Source organism: Falco peregrinus, chromosome 11, assembly GCF_023634155.1.
Source record: "Falco peregrinus isolate bFalPer1 chromosome 11, bFalPer1.pri, whole genome shotgun sequence".
Lineage (NCBI taxonomy): Eukaryota > Metazoa > Chordata > Aves > Falconiformes > Falconidae > Falco > Falco peregrinus.
This window is the reverse complement of record NC_073731.1, coordinates 6,026,178-6,050,915: the sequence shown is the minus strand read 5'-3', so window position 1 is coordinate 6,050,915 and position 24,738 is coordinate 6,026,178. Positions and strand designations below refer to the sequence as shown.

The 24,738-nt window shown below is 37.8% G+C and overlaps 1 protein-coding gene across 7 annotated transcripts in view; it reads right to left on the bottom strand.

The window, feature by feature from the left end:
- Positions 1-24,738, bottom strand: part of PLCB4 (phospholipase C beta 4) — a 208,597-nt gene that overhangs the window by 93,432 nt on the left and 90,427 nt on the right. For 3 of the 7 annotated variants that reach the window (XM_055816320.1, XM_055816323.1, XM_055816322.1), the window contains 3 exons: positions 12,311-12,529; positions 7,531-7,645; positions 325-425 (listed from right to left, as the gene is read on the bottom strand). In XM_055816320.1, coding sequence (XP_055672295.1) covers positions 325-408 — 84 coding nt within the window. In that variant the 5' untranslated portion in view covers positions 409-425; positions 7,531-7,645; positions 12,311-12,529. The remainder of the gene's footprint in view (positions 1-324; positions 426-7,530; positions 7,646-12,310; positions 12,530-24,738) is intronic. The other 4 variants (XM_055816319.1, XM_055816318.1, XM_055816325.1 and 1 more) reach the window with 2 other exon arrangements.

The following is a 24,738-nucleotide window of genomic DNA, read 5'->3' as shown; positions in this document are numbered from 1 at the left end:
AGATTAACTTCATTCAGTAACATGCTTTCTGAATTTGCAAAGAAGAGAGCTTTATGCACATTACAGATATTTTGATCCAAAGCTCCCTTTCTCTTCCTCAGGGCTTATTTCAGTTCAGAGGGATTAAATATATTTTAAAGTTGTTTCTTTCAAAACAAAAATCTGTATAGCAATGAAGCATGTTGGTATTTCCCCCCCCCCACCACCACATTTCTGGAGTTATTTGAAAGTTTATTTGTGTACAACAAAAGCAAAACATGAAACAGTCTGTGACATCTACATATTTAGACAAGAATAGCAAATGAAATGCAACTGGCCTCTTACCTCTTCATATCTATCAAACACAGCTCCATCTTGCATAAAAGAGGGAACTGGCTTCTGCCAGTTAAATTCATAAGGCTTTGCCATTATTATAGAAGAAAAACCTGCAATGGAATAAAAAAAGCAGAGTTCAATTACTGTCTTTTAAAAGTATTTCAAAGTCTAAGCAGGAGAATAGGTGACTTCTAGCTTTTCCTTTCACACAGAGGTAGTAAGAAGTCACAGTGTGTTTCCAAATTAAGAGTTTTCCTCATAAGAGTATTTTTATTTCATAACTTGAAAATGAAAAATACTTGTAAAATATGTGCTGCTCTTAATTATTTGGAAAAAAACCCACCACTTGCACTGTAACATTGCTTTAGCTTAAGTATGTGCCACATCACTTCTAGAGTATAATGAGGCTGGGATTTAACACAGCCCTAGATGACACACAATAGCACAACCTTTAATATACAAGAATGCAGTTTTTTCGCAGGAAAACATCAGATCCTAACAGCAAGTTTTGGGTTTGTTAACATTCTAAATTATAAACTACACAGGCAAAACACATTTTTCCTCTATGTTTTTTATTTCAAAATCCATTTATATTAAATAAAGTCCCAGGTATTTTCAGTGGTATTTTATGGATAACATATAGGTCAAAAATTCATAGGGAAAAAATTGTTTAGGGATATAGAGCATTAAATAAAATTTGCTAGTAGTATTGTGCATTTCTGCAAGTTTAATAATGTGAACAAAACTATTAATTTAGAATCTAATCCAGAAGTCATAACACAAACCTTACAATAAAGACTATCAAATTATTCAGTTTCCTTTCCAACACCTTGGTGCCTTCTAGGTTATAATGCTTTACAACAGAAAATTTGCCAACTACATACTCTGAAATACTGAAGTTCATTTTATCTGAAGTAAAGTGCATCTGCATTCTTCCAGCTTACTAATGACATCTAGGAGACATAGCATCTTGGCTACTCCTTTATGCACTGAACCAGAAAGTCTTGCATGAGAGGGAATAATACACTTGGCAGCAGCAAGGAAAGACTGACTTAAAGATGTGAAACGGTATTTGAGGATGAATATAGCACATGGTCACAAGAATATGACCTCGCACACTACCTAACCCTGTTTTTGTCTACATGCCCTAGCCCTTCTCTGACAACATTCACCTACTGTTGACTGTCTCTAGCAGCACAATACAGGGCTAAGTGTAACCAGTACAGTTTTTACTCCATTGCAATGCAAGCACCCAGCCAAAGCAAAGTTTTTCTAAGTGAGAAGAATAAAAATTCAAGGGGGAGCATTACAGTGTAATCTGTGCTATACAAACCATCTAGTGTTTGTGTATGTCAAAACTATGAATTGCAGACTAAAATATTAAAAATTAGGTAACAATGCTTCCACAATGTTCTTAGAAACATCTACTTTGACTGAATTTTCAACTCAGAACAGATGCAAGTGTTTAAAAAAAAATAATCAAGAATTTTGTAGTATCTTCCTGTCTTGTTTTCATTCATATCAAAAATGTTCTAACAAGAAAAAGAACAAGAGCAAAATAACTCAGCAGATACCATTAAAGGACTCTGTCCAACACTGGCTTTCAGAACAGTTACTTTTGAGATTTCTACCAAAATATATCCTTACTACTAAAAAAAAAAAAAAAAAAAAAAAAGAGAGGAAAAAAAAAGGCAAAACACATGTTAATGCTACCTATCTCTATCTCCTGCCCTTTTTTGGTCATTGATACAGGGATATCAAAAATACGTATCATATTTCCAAAGCCTTAGGAATAAGATAAAAGAATTCATTCTCCATAACTATTAGGAATAAGATAAAAGAATTCATTCTCCATAACTATCAAAAGCACAATTCGGCAGTTTTATACCCACGTGTGTCCCCCCACCCCACACCCCCAACAAAGACATGCTTTGAACAAAATAGGCAACAAGAAACTAAGGCCAAGAAGTGATCAGCTACGTTTAGAATCTTCCCAAAAGCCCCTTGTGCAGCCCTGTGCTGCCAAATTATTGAATTTGTATTATTTTTTTAAATACATGCATTATTTCAGGGTCTCTTCCAGTTCAGATCAGCACAGAGCTGCTTTTTCCTCATCCCACGGTGGAAGCTCATAATAGGACAGTCATCCCATTGCAGTAGCACGATGGCCTCTTGTATATACACTCACAGACTCCATACAGTACCTCAGTATAGTCACACCACCTTGAAAACTTAATGCCTGTTCTTAGGGCAAAGCTACATTTAGAGAAATACAGCTTCAGAAAGCTGTTTCCTGACTTTGCAGGCTTTGTTAACAGCAAAGTTGAAACCAGAACCAACAAAACCCCATACTACACAACAAATCCTCAAAGGTCTTGGAAAGACAGCCCTTGGATTTAAAGGCACTTAAAACATACACACCTGCAGTGATAAACACTCCATTCTTATGGCATATTGACCATTCCTTTATCTGTTTAAATTACTTTTACTATCAGAATGTTCCCAAGAAGAAAAGTTATTTCAAATACAACAGGTAGTTCATGCAGCAAATAAGCTGCCAGCATGTGAAGTCCTTCTGGGAAAAGCAGATGCACTTTCTGCTAAGACATAAGAAATGTGATGACACTTTTAAGACTGTGAAGAACTCTTCCACAGTTCCCAGCCTGTATACTTGGCCTTTACCCTTTTTCATTGACACTGAACCCCACCACCCACCCCCCCGCCCCGAGATTTTAAAACCTACAAGCTCTGCAACTACTCTGAGCTCCTGTATAAGACACTTCATAACATTCTGTCCAGCATCCGGCACTCTGAGTCTTGGATGTGAAGAGTGCTTGAACAGACCCCGTACGTTTCAGAAAGACTAACTAATTACCTTAGCACTACAAACACGCACTTTTGTTACCAATTTGAACTTATCCTGAGTTCATCAACCAGTCACAGAAATAGAGCTCTATAAAAATCCCTCCTATGCAGATACTTTCCCCTTGTCTGGGTACTCACACAGTACAATCAAGTTGTCTCCTTACTTCATTGTTGATAAAATGCATTGATTAAACTCTTCAGTTTCTGCTGCAATGCGCATTTGTGTAAGCCCCCTCCACTTTTCCAGCTACCTTTCTCAAGTCAGGGGTCTTGGACTAGGATGCAGTAGCCAGCACAGCTTTGTACTGCAAACCAGAACTACAGCCTTTCTTCTTATTTGCATAACCTTGCATTTAACTGCAAGAAAACACGCCTGATTGCTCATAATTTATCAAGCAATCAAGCCCCGTCTCAGGGATGCAAGCTCATTGTTATTTACCATCTTACCAATATCTAGCTCTGCTCGCTCACAGGTCAATACTGTTTACAGATGAACTGACACAGATGAAGTGTGAGGGAAAGATGGCTTGAGTACACGTAGCAAGGAACCAGAGGAATTGTAACAAGTAATATTTTTAAGCCATATGTTTTAGCAGCTCTGCAAAAGGTGAAGAAATTTCCCTCTGCCTTTAGAAAAGCTCTTTTCAGTCTCTCACATTTCTTACACTCCTCTCAAAAATCCATTCTTCCATAACCTGTTAACTTTTAAGATCACCAAAATAAAATACAAAATATTCCCCTGTCACTCCATGTACCTCTGTTAATCTTCATCAATTTTTAAGCAGTTCAAAGAAAGTAAAAAAGAAAACCAACCTCCACCCACCAAACCAGAACAAACGTAATGTTCTAACAACGGTATGGTTCCAAAGATATACACGCATATACCCTCACTATGATAAGAATCAAGAACAAGCCTCTAAATAAATTTAGTAACAATGAAATATGTGAAGATTCAACTGGGAGAGATATAAGATTTAGGACCTAAATTTAAAGACAATAAAATTTTGATTTTGAAACTTTTAAGCAGCCTTTAAAAATTAGAATGAAAATCTCCTCACTGATTTAGGGTTCTTAAAGCATAAAAAATGCCTCCAAAAACATACCGTTCACAAAAGCAGAAAGAACACATATAAAATACACATCAGGACTTAATTAATAACCACACAGAAGTAGGTGAAGTCTTTCAGCTATAGTGGTTGAATGCATTTTGAGCTATCTCCCTTTCTTTCAACACTGATTTATTACTGAAGACATGATTTAGATCACGCACAAAAAAAAAAAAAAGAAAAAAAAAAAAAAAAGAAAAAAAAAAAAAAAGGCACTTTTTGATTCACCTGGAGTACCCAAAGAGTGAGGACATAAAATTAACCATATCCAGAATAGCGTTACTTAACACAGAAGTCTTCCTCTTTTATAAGCTTAGCTGTACTAAGCTAAACCTGGGGCACGGGGGGTGGATGGACTATAAATACCGGGGTTTTTTGATTCTTTGACCAGAAGGACAAGGTGTGGCTGAACAGGAGGAGGAAAGGATTCTGTTAATACAAAGCAGACAAATGTTTGGGAAAAGAGGTGATATTCTAAACTAACCCACAGGGCTGGCTAGCGTGATGGATAGGATACTCCTTGGATCCCACAAACATCCTGTCAACGTTGAGACACTGTTGGAAAGGACAGCAGTATTCCTTAGAGCTAATCCCCCCCATCTAAAACACAGTAACTCACAGTTTCCGCAGTCTACTTAGGCCTGAATATTACTAACAATACTTGTAATTTTTTAAATTATTTTTTTTTTAGTAATTATTATTTTTGCCTCTGGAATGAATTGCTATTTGCTGAGTGAAAAGCAAGGAGGCTTCACACTGTGTTTGCCATTTCATCACTTACCTCTTCAAACCTAAAACTGAACCAGTTACTGTCTGCATGGGTTTCAAGGGTGAAGTATGAAGTACCCACAGAACGCTATGCTGAGTTCAGCATCTTGCCTAGGCATATAATTTTTTCTTACAGATACAAGGAAGCAATCTAAAAAAGAAATAATAACACATGTATTTCCCACTCTTTCCCCCCTTTAAGTACTTATATCCTTTAGCATCACTCCTCATTAGTAAACAAGATTCTTCAAAACAAAAGACAACCAGACCTACATCAGACTTCTGGGGTTTTATGGAGTTCACTGCAGTACAGAACATCCACCTCCAGTGTTGTGGATTACAGTGAGAAACTAGTGGTCCAAGGCTAAATAGGCAGCGCAACACTGAAATTCTTATAAAAATGCTCCCTTCATTATTCTAACAAAGCTCTGAAGTACCTTCATATTCAAATACTACAATTGTTTCTAGAGATTTACATGAAGAAAATACAGATCTTCATCTGTTTAGTCCTCAGCATCAAATTTATTTTGTTGTAAATGCGTATGCATATGCATTTACCATATGCAAAATGCAGAGACAGGGTGTTTTTTAAACACAAAACTTTGGTTTCTACACTATAACTTAAAATTCTGGGTAAGTTTTAAGAAAATTCACAAAACAAAAGCCACTACAGTGTAAGTCCTATGTAAAAAGTAAGGGTGAGAGCTACACTGCTGGATTTCTGCAGTATCCACACTATACTGTGAAACAACTCCAGGATTTCACAGCTCTCCAGGCTCTTCCATGGTCAAATTTTGTTGTGCCTTTTTTTTTTTCTTTTTTCTTTTTGCTTTTCTTTCTTAAAATGAGTGGTTTTTCACCAGGTTATTTTAAAACACGTTATTCTCACAGCTAGCACAAGCAACTTAAAACAGTTGTCCCAAAAAGGTCCAGAAGCAACAAAAGACATACAACAGAGCTCAGGCGCCTGAACATGTATTGTCTAGTAATGGTCTCAATTTCCATTCTGTCTAATTTTCCATTTTGTTTGAATTGTTGGAATGCATTGGCATGCAGGGGCAGCTAAGAGGTTAGACCAAAACAAGCAGCAGCCTGTAGTTAACTAACTAACTTCTTCAGCATTTCACACAAGTTCAGTGAGGCTGCCCACTGCAGAGCTCTGCTTCAGGCTACGAAATGAGCGTCTCTGCAGCTGACAGCAGAAAACAATAGCTTACGCCATAGCTCTGAAAACGAGACAGTCCTACCTTAAGATCCAAACTGTGGTTCAGTCATCACCTCTGATGACAAGCAGAATTCCTAGGACAGACCATAGGACTCAAACATGACCTCCCAGGTTCCTTAGATGTTTTTCTTTTTGTCCTAAGCCCTTCCTAGTTTGTCAGTACCTACAGTGTTTCCCAGACTTCTCACTCATTCTAAAACTCTCATCATCTGCCAGAAGTGATTACTGCCCATCCTTCTTTGCTGGGGGTGGAGGATGGGGGGGTGGGGGCATTCCTTTTTCTGACAAGTGATAGTTAACAAGACATGCTGGGTAGGTAAACAAACTTATTCTGGTACATTGACAATAGTATAAGACTATGTTCTGACAATTAAAAATATATTTTAATCAAGCCATTAGGGAAAGCTTCTCAGTCAGGTGATTCACTCAGGTCTAAACCCTCACAAACTCCTAAATTAATTGACCTTGTGGGAGCCTGCCTAACAGGGACCAAGGCAAAAAAATGGAGTACACATCAGTTTGGCTTACACAGCGCAGACCAACAACTTAACTCTGCGTATACACGCAAACCTCAGAAAAAAAATATCTTAAAACAACTTTTACAGTAGCATCAGGAGTATTTCAGAAAAAAGATTTCCAAATTCTCCAAGAGAACGGACTTCCATGGAAATCACTATAATTTCAAAGTTCATTAATTCTCAGAAATAGATATGATACAACAGATATTAAACATTCAATAAATTTGATGCAAGAAAATACTATTTCTTGTATAATTTCTTACATTGTACAGAAAAAATAAAAAGTCTTGATTATGGTCATAATGTTAAAAGACAACTTGAATAGATTAATACTAACACAGAATCAGCAGAAAAATCCAACACAAGAAATGCTAATATCTAATGGAGAAACAACCAAATTCCCCTCAAAAAATAGAAAACAAACCAGTATCAGTAACAACAAAATAATCTTTGTCACCTGCTCAAATGCTAATCCTACTGGTTGCCTCTTTCATCAACGAAGCAGAATCTGAACATAAATTAAGGACCTTTCTTTCCACTCTATTAAGAAGCTTAAATTCGATGTCATGAATAGCACTCCACTGAAAAGCAGAAAGATAATTAACCCGCCTTACCCTCAGAACAAATACTTGTAGTCCCCAAAAGGCTAATTATTTCTACGCTCAGCAGCAACACAAAATCACTGAAGCAGATTTTCCCTTTTGAATTGATCACCGAAGTCATCTGGACTCACCACATAGTTTCTCATAGAACAGGGATCAGTCCTTGTGTGTCACCATCATAAACTAATGCTATTAACTTCACCTGCTGATCAAAATGAGCCTTTAGATAGGTGCCACTTGAAATGCCTGGAAAACCAAAAGCAACTTGGCAATTTCAACAGCAAAGTATTAAAATCAAAAGGTACATTTTTACTCATAGGCCACAAGGAAACTCCTACAGGAATCGCAGAAGCTCACCTATACGCACTCCTAGAAGTATGATTTGAACAGTAAAGCAAAGTGCAGAGCTATCGTAACTGGAAGTTAGTAAAAACTTCAGTATTAAAAAAAGTAATGAACCATACACACAAAACTATAAACTTTACCGAATAGGTTATTTTTATTATTGTTCTTCTGTTCTGGTGTTCACATTTTCAATTTGGTAACAGTAAAGGCAAAAGACAGGCAAGGGGAAAGGAACAAATCTTCCCAAGGGATGATTTCAGGAGGGGATGTGCTCATAACTGTCAATTGTAGAGAGAATTTAGCAATCTTACTCATTAAAAGAGACAATAAATGAGAATTTTATTTTACTTGTATTATTCAATATCCATGTAATGGTAACTTCTTGCTTTTGACCTGTCAAGTGACCTTCATTTCATAACATGAACATATGATGAAAATGCTTTACTTAGAACTTTCCCTGTTTTGTCGCATTCCAATAATACACAATAACCATATATAAAGTGGTCTAAAATGTGGAAGGCACTACAGTTTCACCTTTAGTTAAGCAGAAGTGTTAGACATGTTCAAGACTTATTTTTAGTATAAAGTCAAGCACCCTATTTCCTGGAAGCCATCTCCTCCCAGGTAGTAATACAGAACAAACTGGACTTTGATGAAAGCAATGGTTTGTGTAATAGTTGTGTAAGATCTTTTCTGAATTGCTATAGCATGTGATGTATGTATACAATGTATCCTGATTTAACCAGCAGTGACTTTTGTTAAGTTTAATTACTTCACTCTACAGCTTTCGATTAAAGAAAATTGTTAAAACAAAGGCTGCTTCATGTAATGATAACAATAAAAAAACCACTCACAAATACATAGCATTTTAAAAATACCTCAAGTATTTTCTGAATTACTGAAGCTCAAATTCTCCTTTGCAGTCTTGTAAAGTCTGACACCTTGTATAATTATAGCAATGAGCCCTAAAGGAAAGGGACATGTCAGATTTGCTAAAAAACCCCATTCTTCAATATGCTCTTTGAGCAATAAATTCTGTACTTGATTTCTACTGTTGTTTAATCTGTAGCTGACAGATAACACATCTTTTAAGTCAGTGAGTAGTGTGTCTCCCTTTTAGGAACACATGTGCAAAGTGTTTGTATTAATTATTTAATTAAAATCAGGAGCGAGTTTGACATTTAGAACTCTTTTTAAGGCTTAGTACTCTAAAAGACCTCAAGCAGAAGTGATTCCTGTACTTCAATGTGATAGGAAGGCAAAAATAGATGTTTGGAATTAAAATCCTAAGAATTCTGGTGGAGTACAGATAAACACCAAATAACCTTAAGTGAGCATCGTTCCTGTTACAAATGCAAGAGTTAGGGCATCCTAGGACACACAACTGCAAAATTCTAAGACCAAATTATTAACTACAAATATCATAGAAAAGGCAACACAAACTACCAAACCAGATAAATATCAGCAGTCTTTCATTTTAAAGTGCAAGTAAAAGTTTTGGAAATAACACAAGCTAGTACCTCAAACAAAAATAAAACAAACTACAAATGTCAGCTGCTCCTTAACCAGGTCCTGAGAACACAGTTGTCTTTTTCCAAACAATGACACAGACTCAGACCTTGTATTAATAAAAGGTAATGAAAGGTCAAGATCATATTTTAGTAATAACTTCTAAATCTCTGTGTGTTCAAAATAATCCCTTCTATGGTCACATACTTTAGTTCAAACTTTAATAAAATTTTGACATGACTTAATACGAGTTTGCTCAAAATACACAGATATTTTAGAAACTAATAAGCTGTAAGGAACATAGATGTTACTTCAAAATCTAGAATTAGGAAAGTGACATTATAAATTGTAGTGTTCCACTCTAACTGGTTTTCTAGATGATTTCTGAAAAAACAGGAGTGAGCCACACTGCTGGCTTAAAATTTCAGACGAAGCTAAGGTGATCTTTGGCAATTGTTCCAGTGGTCTAAACAGCATTATCATCAAAAAGCTGCGTTTGGTATTTTGAAGTTGGGAGTATGTTAAAAGTAGGTATTTGCTGAAAGTTTAAATTCATTGCAAATTTCTTGATACCCTGGATACAGCCTACAACTACAGTCACCATAAAAACACACAGGGTTTTCATACTTTTACGTGAGATTGTCATTGTGCAATTTAACCCATGGCACTGGTCAGAAAATTTTTCTATCCTAAAAGTCATAATGCCATTCAGATTTCATCTCAGCACCCACTTTACACCCTAGAGATTGCAGGTTTTTCATCCCCTGCTTTAAACAAGAGACGATAATATGGAATGAAAATCAAGAAACATAGACCTAGTATCTGTAGTTGATCAGTACACTCCTTCTTTGCACCAGATAACCTTTTTTTCTTGTTTCCATCAGCCTTTACTTCCTCTGTTATCCTGCTTACTCGCATGTTGGCTCATGCCCTGAATCAAGTCTCAGCTAGGAAGTAGGGGAATGCAGGCACGGCATTATCAGCTGTTTGGAATGGAAATTATCCACCACCCTTCTGATCACACAGCCCCAGCAGCTGCAGTAAATCCAAGTCCTGGGTAGCAGAGATTTGTAGATGCAGCTTTTCTTCCTTCCTCAGTTCTGTGATACAACTTGAGTTCAAGTATGAGCAGCAGCAAAGCAGCCATACCCTGCCCTAGCTAATGCATGGCTGGAGCAGACAGCAGCTCCCTCAGGGCTTTATGTTGGTTGGTTTCATTTTATTTTTCTGCCAAGACTTCATGTTCAAATCACAGAAAAAAATATAAAGAAACAGAACATACTGATTGTCTTTAATGAAGGCTCTTTCTCTGATTCCTCCCAGACAGTATCAGGCAAAGAAACACGTGTGGTGCTCATGGTGTGCACTTCAACATCACTGAGCAAAAAGCAGATCTATGAATCAGGATGACATTTAACAAATGGGGGCAAAGTAATTATAAACTGCCTGGACTAAACGTTGTCGTATAGGCTCAACTTATTTCCCTCACTCCCAAATGTTCTACCTGTTGTATGCAGAAACAACATTCATCACCAATTGTTCAGGGAAAACACAGCCCCTTTGGACAAACTGGAAGTCAAGGGATCTGGGTTAAAGCTGATGTTTAGCCAGGCTGCTCTGGAGTCCTGAATGGACACTTTGCCATTTCCCATTTTCCTTTTTTCTCCCCTCTAAAGAATGAGGCTAGCAAGACTTGTCTTAATTACACACTTAGTGATGCTAATTATTTACCTACATGGAGAGTTTGAAAACACTGATAGCAAGACATCCCAAAGCTAAAAGTTATGTTATACACATTATATAATCACCAATAACATCCAGTATTAAACTTGCTAATAAACAACTATGTATTTTGCTGAAGATGAAATCACCACAGTTCTAAGCACAATATATGACAAGGCTAAAAATAAAATGCTGCCTATCATTTGGAAATCTAAAAGTCCCCTTTCCAGCAGCACAGTTGTCCAAACATGGACAGCCATGTTTAAGATATACCAGGTTATCAACTATTTATAGCTTTAACTTCCTAGAGTTTCAAGAGGAAAAGCAACCGGTTCTGAACTCAAATTACTATTATTACTTCCTTATCATAGGTAGGTGGCAGGGTAAGCATTTCTCGTAAATTTGTTTCAGCCAGATTTCTTTTTAAATGGCTGTTGTACCACTGCTCAGAAGCCCTAAAAGCAATGGAGACAGAGCAAGAAACACTGTGCAGGTGATGGAACCACAGATATTTTTTTTTTTTTAAAAAGGTACCAATTCTTTAGCTGAGAAGTTCATAGTTAACCATAAACAGAAGATGGGGGTGCATAAAATACAGCATCACAGTCTCTTTCACGAATCCCTGTCTCAGAGAAACCATGCAGTCTGCATATACATTTCTACCGATCAAATATTAAAACAACTCTCTTGACATTGTGCTATGGCTCCTGTCACATCAGTCGTGATTGAATTGATGACTGTCTCTTTGGGGTAAAATGAGACTGTGTGAGACATCTGATGTAAGTTTATCTGATAAAACAGTTTAAAGTGCTAAAATACTCATTACTGAGGTATTCAGTTATTTACATTACTTGAGAAAGATGTCACTAATTTTTTTTCTGAATATTAACGTATGGCCTGTCTAAAAAATAGGACAAACCCAGGCATGTCGGCTACTGAAGAGAGGGTGGAAGAGTGTTGCAAGCCAGCAGCCTCTCCAAATCGTTGTGCTGTATCCATTTTGGCTTGTTCAGCTATTCACAATATATATAAGAAAATTTCTGGAAGAAAGGCATCTCAATTTTTTTATTGCTGCAAATGGATGATTTGACACAGTGTTCCAAAAGGGATAAAAATAAAAGTGTTGGTATGTAACCTATTTGTCCAGGATGAAGACAAAAAAGGAGAGCCAGTCTGCCAATCAGGACTGCTGGTATGGCATGCTGGCATACACAACGCATTTTGAACACTTATTTGACATCTCATAATAAACAACAGGCTTTACAGCATGCTGAGATGTTCACTTTATTCAGATTTTTCTGGACCAGCTGGAGATACCAGAGTCAGAGGACTTACTTTCTCTAAATTCCTAACATTAAGATGCAATTCAATGTTGAACAGCAGGAAAGAAAAGGGGGAGCTGTTACTTCTCCAAGTCTCTTCATCACTGTTCTTTACCGTCACCTGCTGCTTGGACCTCCACTTCTACCGGGGTGAACTGGGACACTCATACTGAGACAGGTACAGAAGGGAACACGCTCACACAGAAGATAAGCACTGCTTTCTCTTCTCTCCCTAGAAAGGTGAGAGTATGCACATCATCATGCTGGAATATGAAGACATTCTTGACTCTGGACAACCATTAGGGGAGAAAAATATTAAACAGGTGTGTGCAGAAGACACAAGAATTGAAATGAGGAGGAGGGAACTAAGAACAGAAAAAATACAGAAAGCAGATATGGGGTGTCTGACACTGATGCAGCTTCAACAGAATAATGGAGTGTCCGAGCAGGCCATATAGCTAAAATGAAAAGGGAAGGCGGCAGCATTTTCACAATGCTAGAACAGTAGGCTGTTTGGATACCATTTGGATGAAATGGAAGCAGTTTGGGATAGCACAAGCAAAGATATTTTTAGAGATTATTCCAAGTATGAAGCTGGGTTTCTGCAGTAAGGCTGGAAAGGAAGGAACAGGGTGCAATATACATTAAGACTGACCAACAAAACAAAACACTGGTGTCTATGTGTGTGGGGTAAAGAAGTGGCAAGAACAGTGCCAGCATTCCAGGCAACAGGAGCATGGGATTATTTATTGTGACAGCTCCAGAGTGGGAATGGCAGGGCTCCCAGAGACAAGAGTTCAGCATTCTCCTGTACTGCAGACTATCCAAGGGCTGTGTGGGCAAAATGCGTGGGAAGGTGAAAGAACTGATTCTAGACAAGAGTGTGGAGGTCAAAGGCAGAGGAGTCTGTTTGGAAGCCATCAGATGCAGTAGAAATCAGCAGATGCAACTTGTTAGACAAAAAAATTGATAAAAGGACCCTAGCAGACAGAAAGAAAATGTTTTGCCATTTGCACTGGCTGCATGCACTGAAGTGTTCTGTGGTACTTATACCAATGCTACCACTATCCACTCTGGCCTCCTACAACTTAGGAACAAGTGGCACATGCATTTATCAAGTATGGTGCCGGTCAAAATCAATAGCAGTGTCACACACGAAGCACAGCAGACCCCACAGAAAGTGAGGATAACATTTTCACTTGTCTAAAGCCAGCTTTGCTTCATATTCCACCATTAAGCATTTCCAGCATAATAACTACCATTACAAAGAATAAAAACTTGGGCCCAGAAGGCTTTTCCCATAAGAAAACTGGTCAGCTAGTTCAGACTGCTTTTCTTCCTGTCACATACCTATTAAATGCTCCAGACTGTTTAATGTGATAAAAATGTCTAGACTGTTCTTTGACTGAAAGCTTAAAGAAGAAAGCTCTTTGCCCTTGGCTAGCAAACCTCTTTGCTCCTTCCTTGCTAAGCACAATGATGTGCGTGCTATACTGCTGCAAATCACACTTTCTGCATACATACAACGAATGCATTCCTGGTATCTTTATAAAACTTCTGGGATTTTAGAGACAAGCCCAGGGAAAAGGTGAAGAATATACATATTATGTGTGTGTGTATATATATACACAGTATCTTATATATACCTAATATGACAAATATATATTTTAAAACAAATATATGTATTTCTATAAAATATAACATATACTTAATTTATATGCAACGTGAAGAATTTAGATATACTGTGTATATATACAGTATATACGTACAATACTGTGTAGTGTTGCTTTGTAATGAAAAGTCTGGAGCTTATAATCAAATTGCAGATGTTATTGAGAAGATGATGACAGAACACCTCTCACAGTCCAGTGCATAAGAAAAGCAGAAATACAACTGAAGAAGCTCTGTTAAGATTGATAGAGCAAGATGCTTTGCTGAAGCAGGCAGTAAAGGTAAAGTTTAGGCAAGAAATCCCAATGGGCACATTAGAAAAAGCGTTACCACATGTGAATCAGTGCATTCAACGCTTTGTGGTTCCTAGCTGCCTTAGTCTTTAGCAGCTGCTTATTTTTATATAACAAAACTTCTGACATAATTATAATCACTCTAAACATAGATGCAAGCATATAATTTATAGTAAAAATATCTCCTGACAGTGAAATTACCCAGCTTAACTGGTACACACCCTTCAGTCCTGATTTTTAGGCTCTATAAATCTGCATCTGTGCAGTGGGTCATGGTCAAGGAACAGGTGCATCTGATTCTTGTCAGCATGTGCAACTTGTATGTTGGAAACTAAGCTGCATACCATGGAAAAAGCTTAAGAAGAAACACTATCTTTGGACACCATTCATTGTAGCTGACTCCCATAGGAAATACAACTTGCCAAAAGAATTAACGGACAATGTGATGTGACAGAAACCGCTCTGGCATGCTCACCAGTGGATTGTCAAATTATGTATCAAAGTTCCACTTCCCATCTTCCTGCACCCCATTTATTCCCAGAGCAGTCCTAACATCCTGAGGATAATTTTTGAAAAATTATCTTCATCCTCATCCAAGACCCTAACTAACTCTTCTCTGTCATCGAACCACAAAGTGCACTGCCAGTCAGAGGATCTGAAGAAGAGAGAACTGACCACTCCACAAGAAAACAATCAAGGACTTGGGAATACCTACAGGAAGGTTGTTACAAGGGAAGAAAATGGCAGCTTTTCCACATTAAAAATCTTACTGTACAGATCTTTCTGCTCACAAAGTACTGCCCCACCACTGAGCACTTCTGGTTTCCAGTCTCCTTAAATTACTGTTTTTCCAAGTCAGAATGCTCCCCTCTGTTAAAAACAAGAATGGGGTTTTTCAGCATCACAAGGGAAGGTGATTCTATTGTATAACTACACATTATAGGTGAGTTACACTTTACAAATTGAAAGCTTGCATCAGGAAGGTTGTACTTGGGGGTTTGTTTCTTTTTTTCTTTGCTTGTTTTCTTAAAATAAATATTAATATAGGTTTTAGATCAATAAATACTTCTTTTTGTCAGCACACTCTTGCAATCTTTGTTTCTGCACAGTTCCCATGCATGTTAGAGGGTGCTCTGCAGAATCCTGGCACTGCTGAATTAAACTCCTTCTTTGCTCCATACATGCAGTTCTATTGGGCATCTGAGTGAAATGGCATATGTATGGAAAAGGGAATAGGCCCAGCTGGTGTTTCTCTGGAAAGCCCCATGCCTTCCCAAGTCATACTGACAGTGGTCAGCAAGTTGTTTTCTGGGTAGTGGTTTGGTTTGCTTTGCTTTCAGGTGGGATTTTGGTTGTTGTTTTGGGGGGTGGGGTTTTTTTCCTGTTTGTTTGGTTTTTGGGGTTTTTTTATGATGAGCAGCTGGCAGAAGCCTCCTGAAGGCAGGCACCCAGGCTGTGCTTACTGAGGTACCAGTTTGTTGGCAAGGTTTTTTGGATAGGAGACAAAAGCAGCACAGAGAATAGGCTACTGCTTCTCCTGAAACAGAAGTGGCTGGCACAGAAGCAGAAAGAACAGATTTTATAGTTGTAGCTTTCCCTTCCAAAGTTGCATTTCTACGGTATTCTCAAAAATTCTCGATAGCATGGGCTAGGTAAGTGTTAATAATATTGTTCACTGCAGTATACAACCTGACACACAAAGATCTGTGTGTAAGAAAGCATGAACTGTGCCTGCCTCAGAGTATCCTTGGTTAACCACATTAAGACACACAACCTATTAGGATTTGTAAAAGGGCAGAGCAGTGGACACCACCGTTTTCAAGTTAACTGTTACCAGTGTGTGCTGGAGACACTTATCAGAGGTAACCAGAGTAACCTAACTGCAGACAAAATGGGAAAATTCAACAGACAGCTGCTTGTTCAGAAAGCCAGCAAAAAACCATGAGCCCTTTTGGAGTAGTCAGGGACAATAAAAGGAGTCAATCCAACTCCCTCTCACTGAAAAGAGCAGTCCTAACCCCTCGCGTCTTCCTTTTGGATGGATCCATTTCCTGCTAGCCCAAGTGATCCCAGCTTAGCCAGTTCATCTGTGTATGGTGGTGGAAAGCTATTCACTTCTTAATTTCTGCTAGCTTTGTGCGCTGTATCCTTGGTCACACAGGCATCAGGTCATGACCAGAACCAGCATAAAGGAAAGACTGGTAGCATGTGGCTGAGAGAAGATGAGAGAAGCGAGAGCACCAACAATTTTGGTGGCAGCAAACTGTGATAACTGGGCCAGCCAAGCTGGTATCACACACACCACTGGGAAAGACTATTGTGATTTTGAAAACTGGTTGGCTGTGAGTATGCTTTCTCTCAGCATTGATTCTCTGCAATACCTTTTGTCAGAACTACTGGTCTGATCTACCAATTTTCAAACAAGTTTGCTCTTTCTGTAAATTTTACAACAGACCGCAAACTCTGCTCTAAGTAGAAACTTAACCTGTTTACAAAGGCATATAAGAACTAGCTCACTGTAACATGAAAAAGCAAAACCACAGCTACAGCTACCATAGCTAGTAAATTGAAATGTTTTCAGGAGCTGTTTTTTTTCTTTTTAATAAATCCTGTGTGAACAAAAAAAGATAGCAGAACTATTAAGCAGAACAAAGATGGGCAAAATTTATTCTTAGTTCGTTTTTGAAGCTATAGTTAAAGAACCACTTGATTGTAAAGTTCAAGACAGTAATATTGAAAATCAGGTTGAATATAAGGTCATGCAGGTACTGGATGTGATAACCAGAGAAACCGCACTTTCTATTGGAAATCCAAACTCACACAAAGATAAGAAGGAATAAGTTACTCAGGCAAACACATCACTGTGGCAGAACTATCAGATCTAGGCAACAAAGGCTGCTCTTTTCAAGCTTCTGTAAGGGACAGTAATGTTATAATTAAAGAAATAAGACCTCCTTTTGCCTTTTGACTGGGTCCTGATAGGCACAAAGTAATATCATTTCTATCCAAACCTACCTTTCTTAAAAGTTTTGGCTTTGTTTTGGAGGAGAAGTATGAAACCAGGATATAAACCAGGTTGATATATGCCAGGACAAAAACTGCCACAAGATCCAAAGCTAACAAAAAGGTACAACTATAAATAAAAGTTCTAGACATGCTACCTGAACCACTACTACTGTAGTCTCTGGCATGTGCCACAAATTTAACTTGAGGAACACAAAGTCTAACAGCAATACTACACTGCAAAGCAAAGCCACCCACTCTGTAATCCTATCTGTGGCTGAAATTAAGACATGTCCCCACAGACCTGCTTTAGAGGTAAAATGCCATAAGACCAGTTTACGCATTTATAAAAATATTCTTGAAAATTTTGTGCTATATGTTTAAAATTTCAGTCAATGTTAAACAAGATTTTTTTTTTTTAAATGAAGGGTTTTTTCCTTGTTTTCACACATGGGCTTTAAGACACATCCCTTTCTTCCTACATCAAGAGTACAGAGGATTCTTGGAGAATGTGATGCCTCAATCCACCATTCTCTTCACACACAAAAATCTTCCGGCATCAATTAAGTGATGTTTCCAACTGGAACTAGGTGGTCTCTGAGCAGTAACCTTGGTCAAAGATCAGATGTACCTGATACACAAGCTGGTAACAGCGAAAAAGTAGCTCAGACTACAACAGCACAGAATTTTTTATTCAAGTCTTCAATGGGTACATTTCTGCTGTGCAGCATAACACGTAGATGTGCAAGCCAGCTCTGAGCTGGCAGTGTTGTGCCATGTTTTCTGGGGTCTAGAAGCAACTTCACTGTGCAGGTTAATTTAGTCCGCTTCTCAGCCACACAGAGCTCCACATTACTACAACTAGGCTGCTTCCACCTCATTCAGTGCTTGCCCAGGGATCTTAAGTATTTCTACCCGTTATGGTATGTATGTAGGGCAAACACACCTTCTGCTGCAACACTAGCGTGCATGCTGCTTTGCAGTACATTTACAGTCACTCAAAACAGGCTGGCTGAAACCCTTAAAATATCACAAAGCAATCTTTGAAGCAATCAGAGATTGTTTTAGACTATAGTAATATTCTCGCTCTTCAGTAACACTTGCCTTTGTTCAGAATAACAGCCCGCAGTTGCTGAATCCTCCATACATTATTCCATACTAGCAGTATTGATGTAATACTCATTTTCACAACACAGAAACAGCACCTGTCCCCCTAAATAACAAACCAAGATGGTGAAAATGCAGGTCTTCAATAGCTTTCGGTCTTCCAACTATGAGCCTCTCCAGGCAGGTGCGCTACAAGGTAGGATTACTTCAGCAAAGCATAGGTTAAACCCAAACCCCAGGTTTGAACTCTAGCCTCTGAAACTGAAAGTTTACTTCAATAAAACCATTGTTGAAAGATTAAGTTTCAACTGCAACTCTGGAAAATAAAGCAAATTCAGCCGTGAGAAAGCACGCATTTTTCTGCACTGACTCTGACCCGTGTTAGCTTACAAATCACCTCTTAGGAAGGACCCAAGAGAACCAACCCCATAAGGCATTTGCCCTGTTCCCATGTAAGCAACCCACTTGCTAGATGCAAGTGACCCATCTCAAAAACATCTTGAATGGCATGTCAAACCTATTTTTTTTCATATTCTGTAAAAGACATAAGTAAACGATTACAAGTGCTAACAGTCAACATACAGAGAAGAAATAAAACTGTTCGGTCAACTTCAGAGAAAAGGCCAGTGTCCCTATTACAAACAACGGGACAGAGAAGTGCGATAGTGGGACACCTGAGAAGTGCAAGGGATCCAAGTCCTGCTCATTCTGCTGGCAGAAGATCAGCCAGTATAACCCGTGTGAGAGACTCCATTTTCACATTCACAATTTTCACATTTTCTGCTTCACCCAAAGCCCTTGACAGCCCATAATTAAGCAAGAATCACTGCATGCATCTTCCACATGGTTGCAAATAAAACTTGGAAATCTGACCTGATTGTCTCCAAAATATTCAGATTAGAGACAAATAAATGAATGCAAACACACACACATAAATTTTAGTTATTCCTTTTGGATACTTTCCGAGAATTTAGTTTGCATGGTTTCATACAGTTCTGGCTGCATCAAGAGTTTGAAGCTCTAGCAGTAACAGATATTTCTCATGAGTATAATGTACTCTGAGGCACTTGCATGTCACAAGTGATACAAGCCATCTGAAGCATCAGTGGCATTATATTTTGTTCATCTGATAGAGGAGGAAGAAAAAAAAGTTGCTTGCTAAACATTTGAGATAGGTGTAAAATGAATCTCACAGAAGAGAGCTTATAGGTTAAAAAAAAAAAAAAAAAAAAAAAAAAAAGGAAAACCAACTAAAAACCCAACAATATAGATCTAGCAGAACGAAAGAGGGATGCTGGATCCAGAATCACTAACCTGGGAAATTTCCAGATAAAGATTAGCCAGTATCATTTGGTTTCACTGTGAAAATTTTGCTCAGCTCTTAATTATAAGCCATTTATAAAGGTCTTTGCATGGTTTCAATGTAAATACAGTCAAATATTTTTTTAACATAGAGTTCTGATGCTGAATGGAAGTATGACAAGAAAATACAGCTGTAGAATGTCACAGAGACTGAAAACCCAGTGGATATATACCTTGATGAAGAACCAGAGGATCTGGTTTAACTTTTGATTTTCCTCCCAGGGCAGTCCCACCTGCTTAATGAAATTTATGCCTTACTAGCAAGTCTCACTGAACTGCATTGCCTGTTTTGTGTATTGAATTCATTTACAATAGAATGTTACCTCAAAGCATACAGAACCTAGAGATCCAGAGATACAGCAGAAGGAATCAATGGTCTTAAATTAAGAACCATTTGATGTTTTTAGCTTAATTTCAGCATATTGCATATGCATTCAAATATTCCTTTAAAAAAAACAATAAACAACAAAAAGATTAAGAGGTAGAAGGAAATTTTCCTTTTTACATTCCTTCAGGATTTAAAAATAAAATTCTAGTACAGTAATAAACTTGACTATATATAGCATTGTTCGTTAGATGGTCAGATAGCTTCCCTCAAAAACAGACCCCTCTCAGCGAAGAAAAAGGCTATGAACGGCAGAAAACAGAGATTACCTAAGAGAATAATCTTAGTTATCATCCACCACGCACAATGTTATTAATTTATATAGCACAGGGTTTATTTTCATCAGAACACCTAATCTGACACTGCACAACCACTACACTTCTGCTTCCAGTTAAGTACATATATATACCCAAGTAGCCAGCTGGGAGAAGTTTGCTCATTTAAATGTATTCAGCTACTTGACCTACAGGTTTGCAAACCACGGGCTACACTTCCACAGGAGCATGGGGATATAATAATGATGATGAAGTTTAGTGAAACGGCCAGAATCACCTCAGACTCAGCTAACTCACATTCTTCTTTAAACTACAGTGAATTGTTACTTGTACTACTACTACATGTTTAAATACAATTGCAAATCTGGTCCAAGTAATGCGTGAAATCCAAACCACATGAAAGCACAGCCAGGTCTCTGAAAGTCTGGTTCCACCAAAGGTACACTGAGGACACTGCCATTTTCTTCCTGGCATCAAAATTCTACCTGGATCACCCAGTCCACTGCTCTGAACGTCACAAATGCTTACTAACAATTTTTCTTGACTTGTTCATAAGGTCAACTTTCTGAATGTCACGCACTGCCACAGTACCTACCATATTCTTCCAGGACAGCCTGGAAGATCTTTCCAAGTATAAAGCATATGTTTTTGGCTCTTGTCATCATGGGATTTACCCCATTCTATTTTGAGAATTATGCCCACAGAAATGTCTAACAGATTTCCACTATTATACAAGTTAAAGATTAAATAAGCACCCCACTTCTACTTCATTTTGGCACTCTTCAATTATAGCTAGCAATACTGTCATTTCTAATAGCTGAGCCAAGTAAAATTCATAATGTCATCGTGTTGGATCTGCAATATTTTCATGTTAACTTGCAGGTTTCTCATTCATTCTTATTCCACGCTTCGAATATGCTTCAATCCAGAACCGGTTTCCTGAGATACATTCCACATATTCATAATCTAAATGCCACAGAGGAATCTGTAATTTATAGCAAGACTTAAACTTTTGGCCTAGTTCTGTAATTCCCTCTATATTAAATCATCGTTATTAGATACTCTTACTGTGAGTGGTTTACCAGAATGGTCATTGCCTGAAAATACAGCTTCAGTCATATTAAAGGTAGCAAGTTTTATTCCTATTTGCAGTGAACTCTTAACAGTGGGGAATACAAATAGATTGGACAGATTAAAATCAATATGAAGATGTCATCAAGTATAGTAGCATATCAAAGTGTCACTGTAAAAAGATGTGACTAGTGGTGAGCTACAGTTATGAAGCATGAACACTAGCTTCACTTTAATCTGGTTTTTTTTTCAGCATAAACCCTTGCTGTCGTCTACATGCTTGGAAAAATTAACAAGTACAGCTTCTGCTACTAGGTAAGAACTTAGCTTTTGGGTAGGTTTACTTCAAATTCTTTCTCTCTACAAAATTAGTAAACTTTTCTAAAATCAACATTTAGTAACTAAAGGGTCCAAAGTAATCAGAAAGTTTTATCTTCTGATGTGCTGCCAACCACATTCAAAATGGCCTGTGCCTTAACAGCCTATTTTATTATTTTATATATAAACGTGTATACATATATATAAAGATTATATTTATATAAAATATGCATTATTCAATGCATAGAGACTGTTTTGAAAGGCCTCATTTTATTGGTTAACCGTTTAAAATTTTTTCTACACAATTTAATTGTTTTTAAAGGATTTAGAAGATTGCAAGTCTTGGGCAAAGGGACACAGCTGTTAGTTGTAACAAATGATTGACAATATATCTCAGTAAGTCAGTAAATATCTGATTTCAGGCAGTTTTGCAGATCTCTGAATGTTAACGTATAACAATTTCAACATATCTTTGTTAAATTAATGACATGAACTTAATGAAAGATGTGTTTAAAAGGTGTGTGCATTTTTCAGATAGAAAGCCACCAAATTCTACAGTACTAAATCAACAGAAATGTGCATCTTTTGGATGTTTATTTAGAAAGAAGTTTTCATCAGAATACCTCTTCCTTCCAAAAAACCAAACCCAAACCCAAATAAAACCCCAAAAAGACATTAAGCCCTTGTATGGAAGGAGACTCAGAAGAGTCATCTACTCTATTAACAAGCCCCTGAAAAGGCCATTTTGATTGATATGACTAAGTGTTGCACAAACACCTTTAGTGCTCCAAAGGCAACAAACTCTGCAAGCAACCTATTCACGTGCTTCACTGTCCTTTACCCTGAAAAAGTTTTTCCTTGTTTAAGTAATCCCCACTTCAAGAGATTTCCATATATTTTACCTTAGACACCATGGTACATGGATTTTTTCCTTCTCTTTTTGCAGAAACCTCTCAAGTAATTAAAACACATTGATAACGAATGATCAATCTTCCCATGATCTGTAATCTATCTAAAATCTGTAATCTATCTAAAAGTTATTCAACTGATCAAATGATCTAATGTTAGGGATGACTAATGAGAGAGACAGATGACAACATGCTTACTCCACGCAGTGTTTAGGACAGGCAGTTCATCTGCTTCATTGCCTGGTTGTCACTTTATGGAAAAAAATAATGTCACAACTTACAAAGACAATAACAACAGTAATAACAGTAAAAATAATAACAATAATAATAAATCAATTGGAAACTTGGAAGCATCCAGCAGAAAGCAGAGAAACACAGCAGACAAAGCCTCATAATGCTTTTAAGTACTCAGGGCAAGATACTGGAGTGAATTTTCACATCTGTGCTTTTGTTGTAGAGTGCTGGCATGTTAGCAGACACTTGGCATCCAAAAACGAATGATTCTTTGGAACCCCAGACACAGCCTAGACCTCTGCTGGGATACAAGCAGGCAGGTAATTGGAAGGTGACATGCTGAAAATACACTTCCATACTGCTCATGAAGCACAGGTATTTTTGCTTGTCTGATGCAATTCACCAAGTCTGCCTACAAGAACTCCAGATGGTTGATGGAAGAAAAAAACAAAACACTCCCATAGGAGATCTGTCCATGCATGTGCAGAAAAGAACTGCAGATCCCACCGGCACTGTCCTGAAGTACAACAGATATCTGGACAAGTCCAGCAACCTGTAACCTACCCCACAGCACAGAGGGAGGCACCAAAACTGGCCACTGCACGAGCCTCCAACGATACGTCAAATGTTTGCTGCACAATTGTAACAAACAGGATGTCTCGGAGAGGCCTCAGGTAGGGGCAAATACCAAGAACATTAATTTTGGGAGAGAGTGAGCAGTCATCGCTTGCTCTCCATGCACTACATTTGCAACAAGGGACAGCAACGGACATCAGTACAGTCAGTGTAAAACTGACACCCAATGGTGTCCAGTTATGAGGCAAGGCTTAAGGAAGGGAAACTTCAACAAAAAAACCAAGATGCTACTGTATTTACAAAATAGTATCCTGTGGATAATGACTACTACCACCTCCCTTTGTGAATGGCTGGGTTTTTTTGTTTTCAACTACACACATTTTTGAGTGACAGATTTGAAACAAACTCTTGAAGCAATGAAGTTTTTCAGTTTCCATCTAAAGCTGTTTCTGAATAGTTGCATTGCTGTTTGGTGCTGCTCGTCACGAGTCACGCTGTAGATGTATAAGACTGAAAAGAGGCAATGAACATGGCTGCTTAGCAAATGTTTAGTGCTACTCTGTAGGTATTGTCCCTTAGCAATCTCAGAGCACACAGAAATATTGTTAATGTCAAAAGACAAAAAATAGCACTGGACACAGGTAAGTTATCAGTTTTTCTAACTGATGACTGAATGCAATCAAAAATCCAACTAGCAATCTGAATAAAAAGACTATTGTTTCTAGGCTAAACAATCCTAGTTCACTCAGTCTTTCCTCTTTTCTCATACTCTAATTATACTGTCTCTCTCCTTTAAACTCCCTGTCCAGGGATCACACTTCTTCTGAGGTACTGTGCCCAACATTGGGTAGTCCAACAAATTTTTCCTAGAATTTTGTTACCCTAAACTTAGGAAGCACAAAAACTCCAGTAATTTCTATTCATAAATCATGTGGAAGACTAGTAATAAAAAACCCAATCCAAAACAAAACCAGAAAACCCAATACCAAGACAGGCATGATAGTTAGCTTTACTACTGGACTTGCATTAACCTGTCTCAATTTCTTAAGACACCTAGTAGTACCTACCTTCCCTTCAGGCTCTTTGAAAACTCAGCAGTAGATATTAATTTAAGAACTCGGGAAAGTTCACAGTACTTTAAATGATTTTTTTTTTTCCCACCCAAACACAAATGGTAATTAAAAATACTGATTTCCAGTATGGCCTATCATCAGGAACTGAGATGCGCAGGCTGTCAG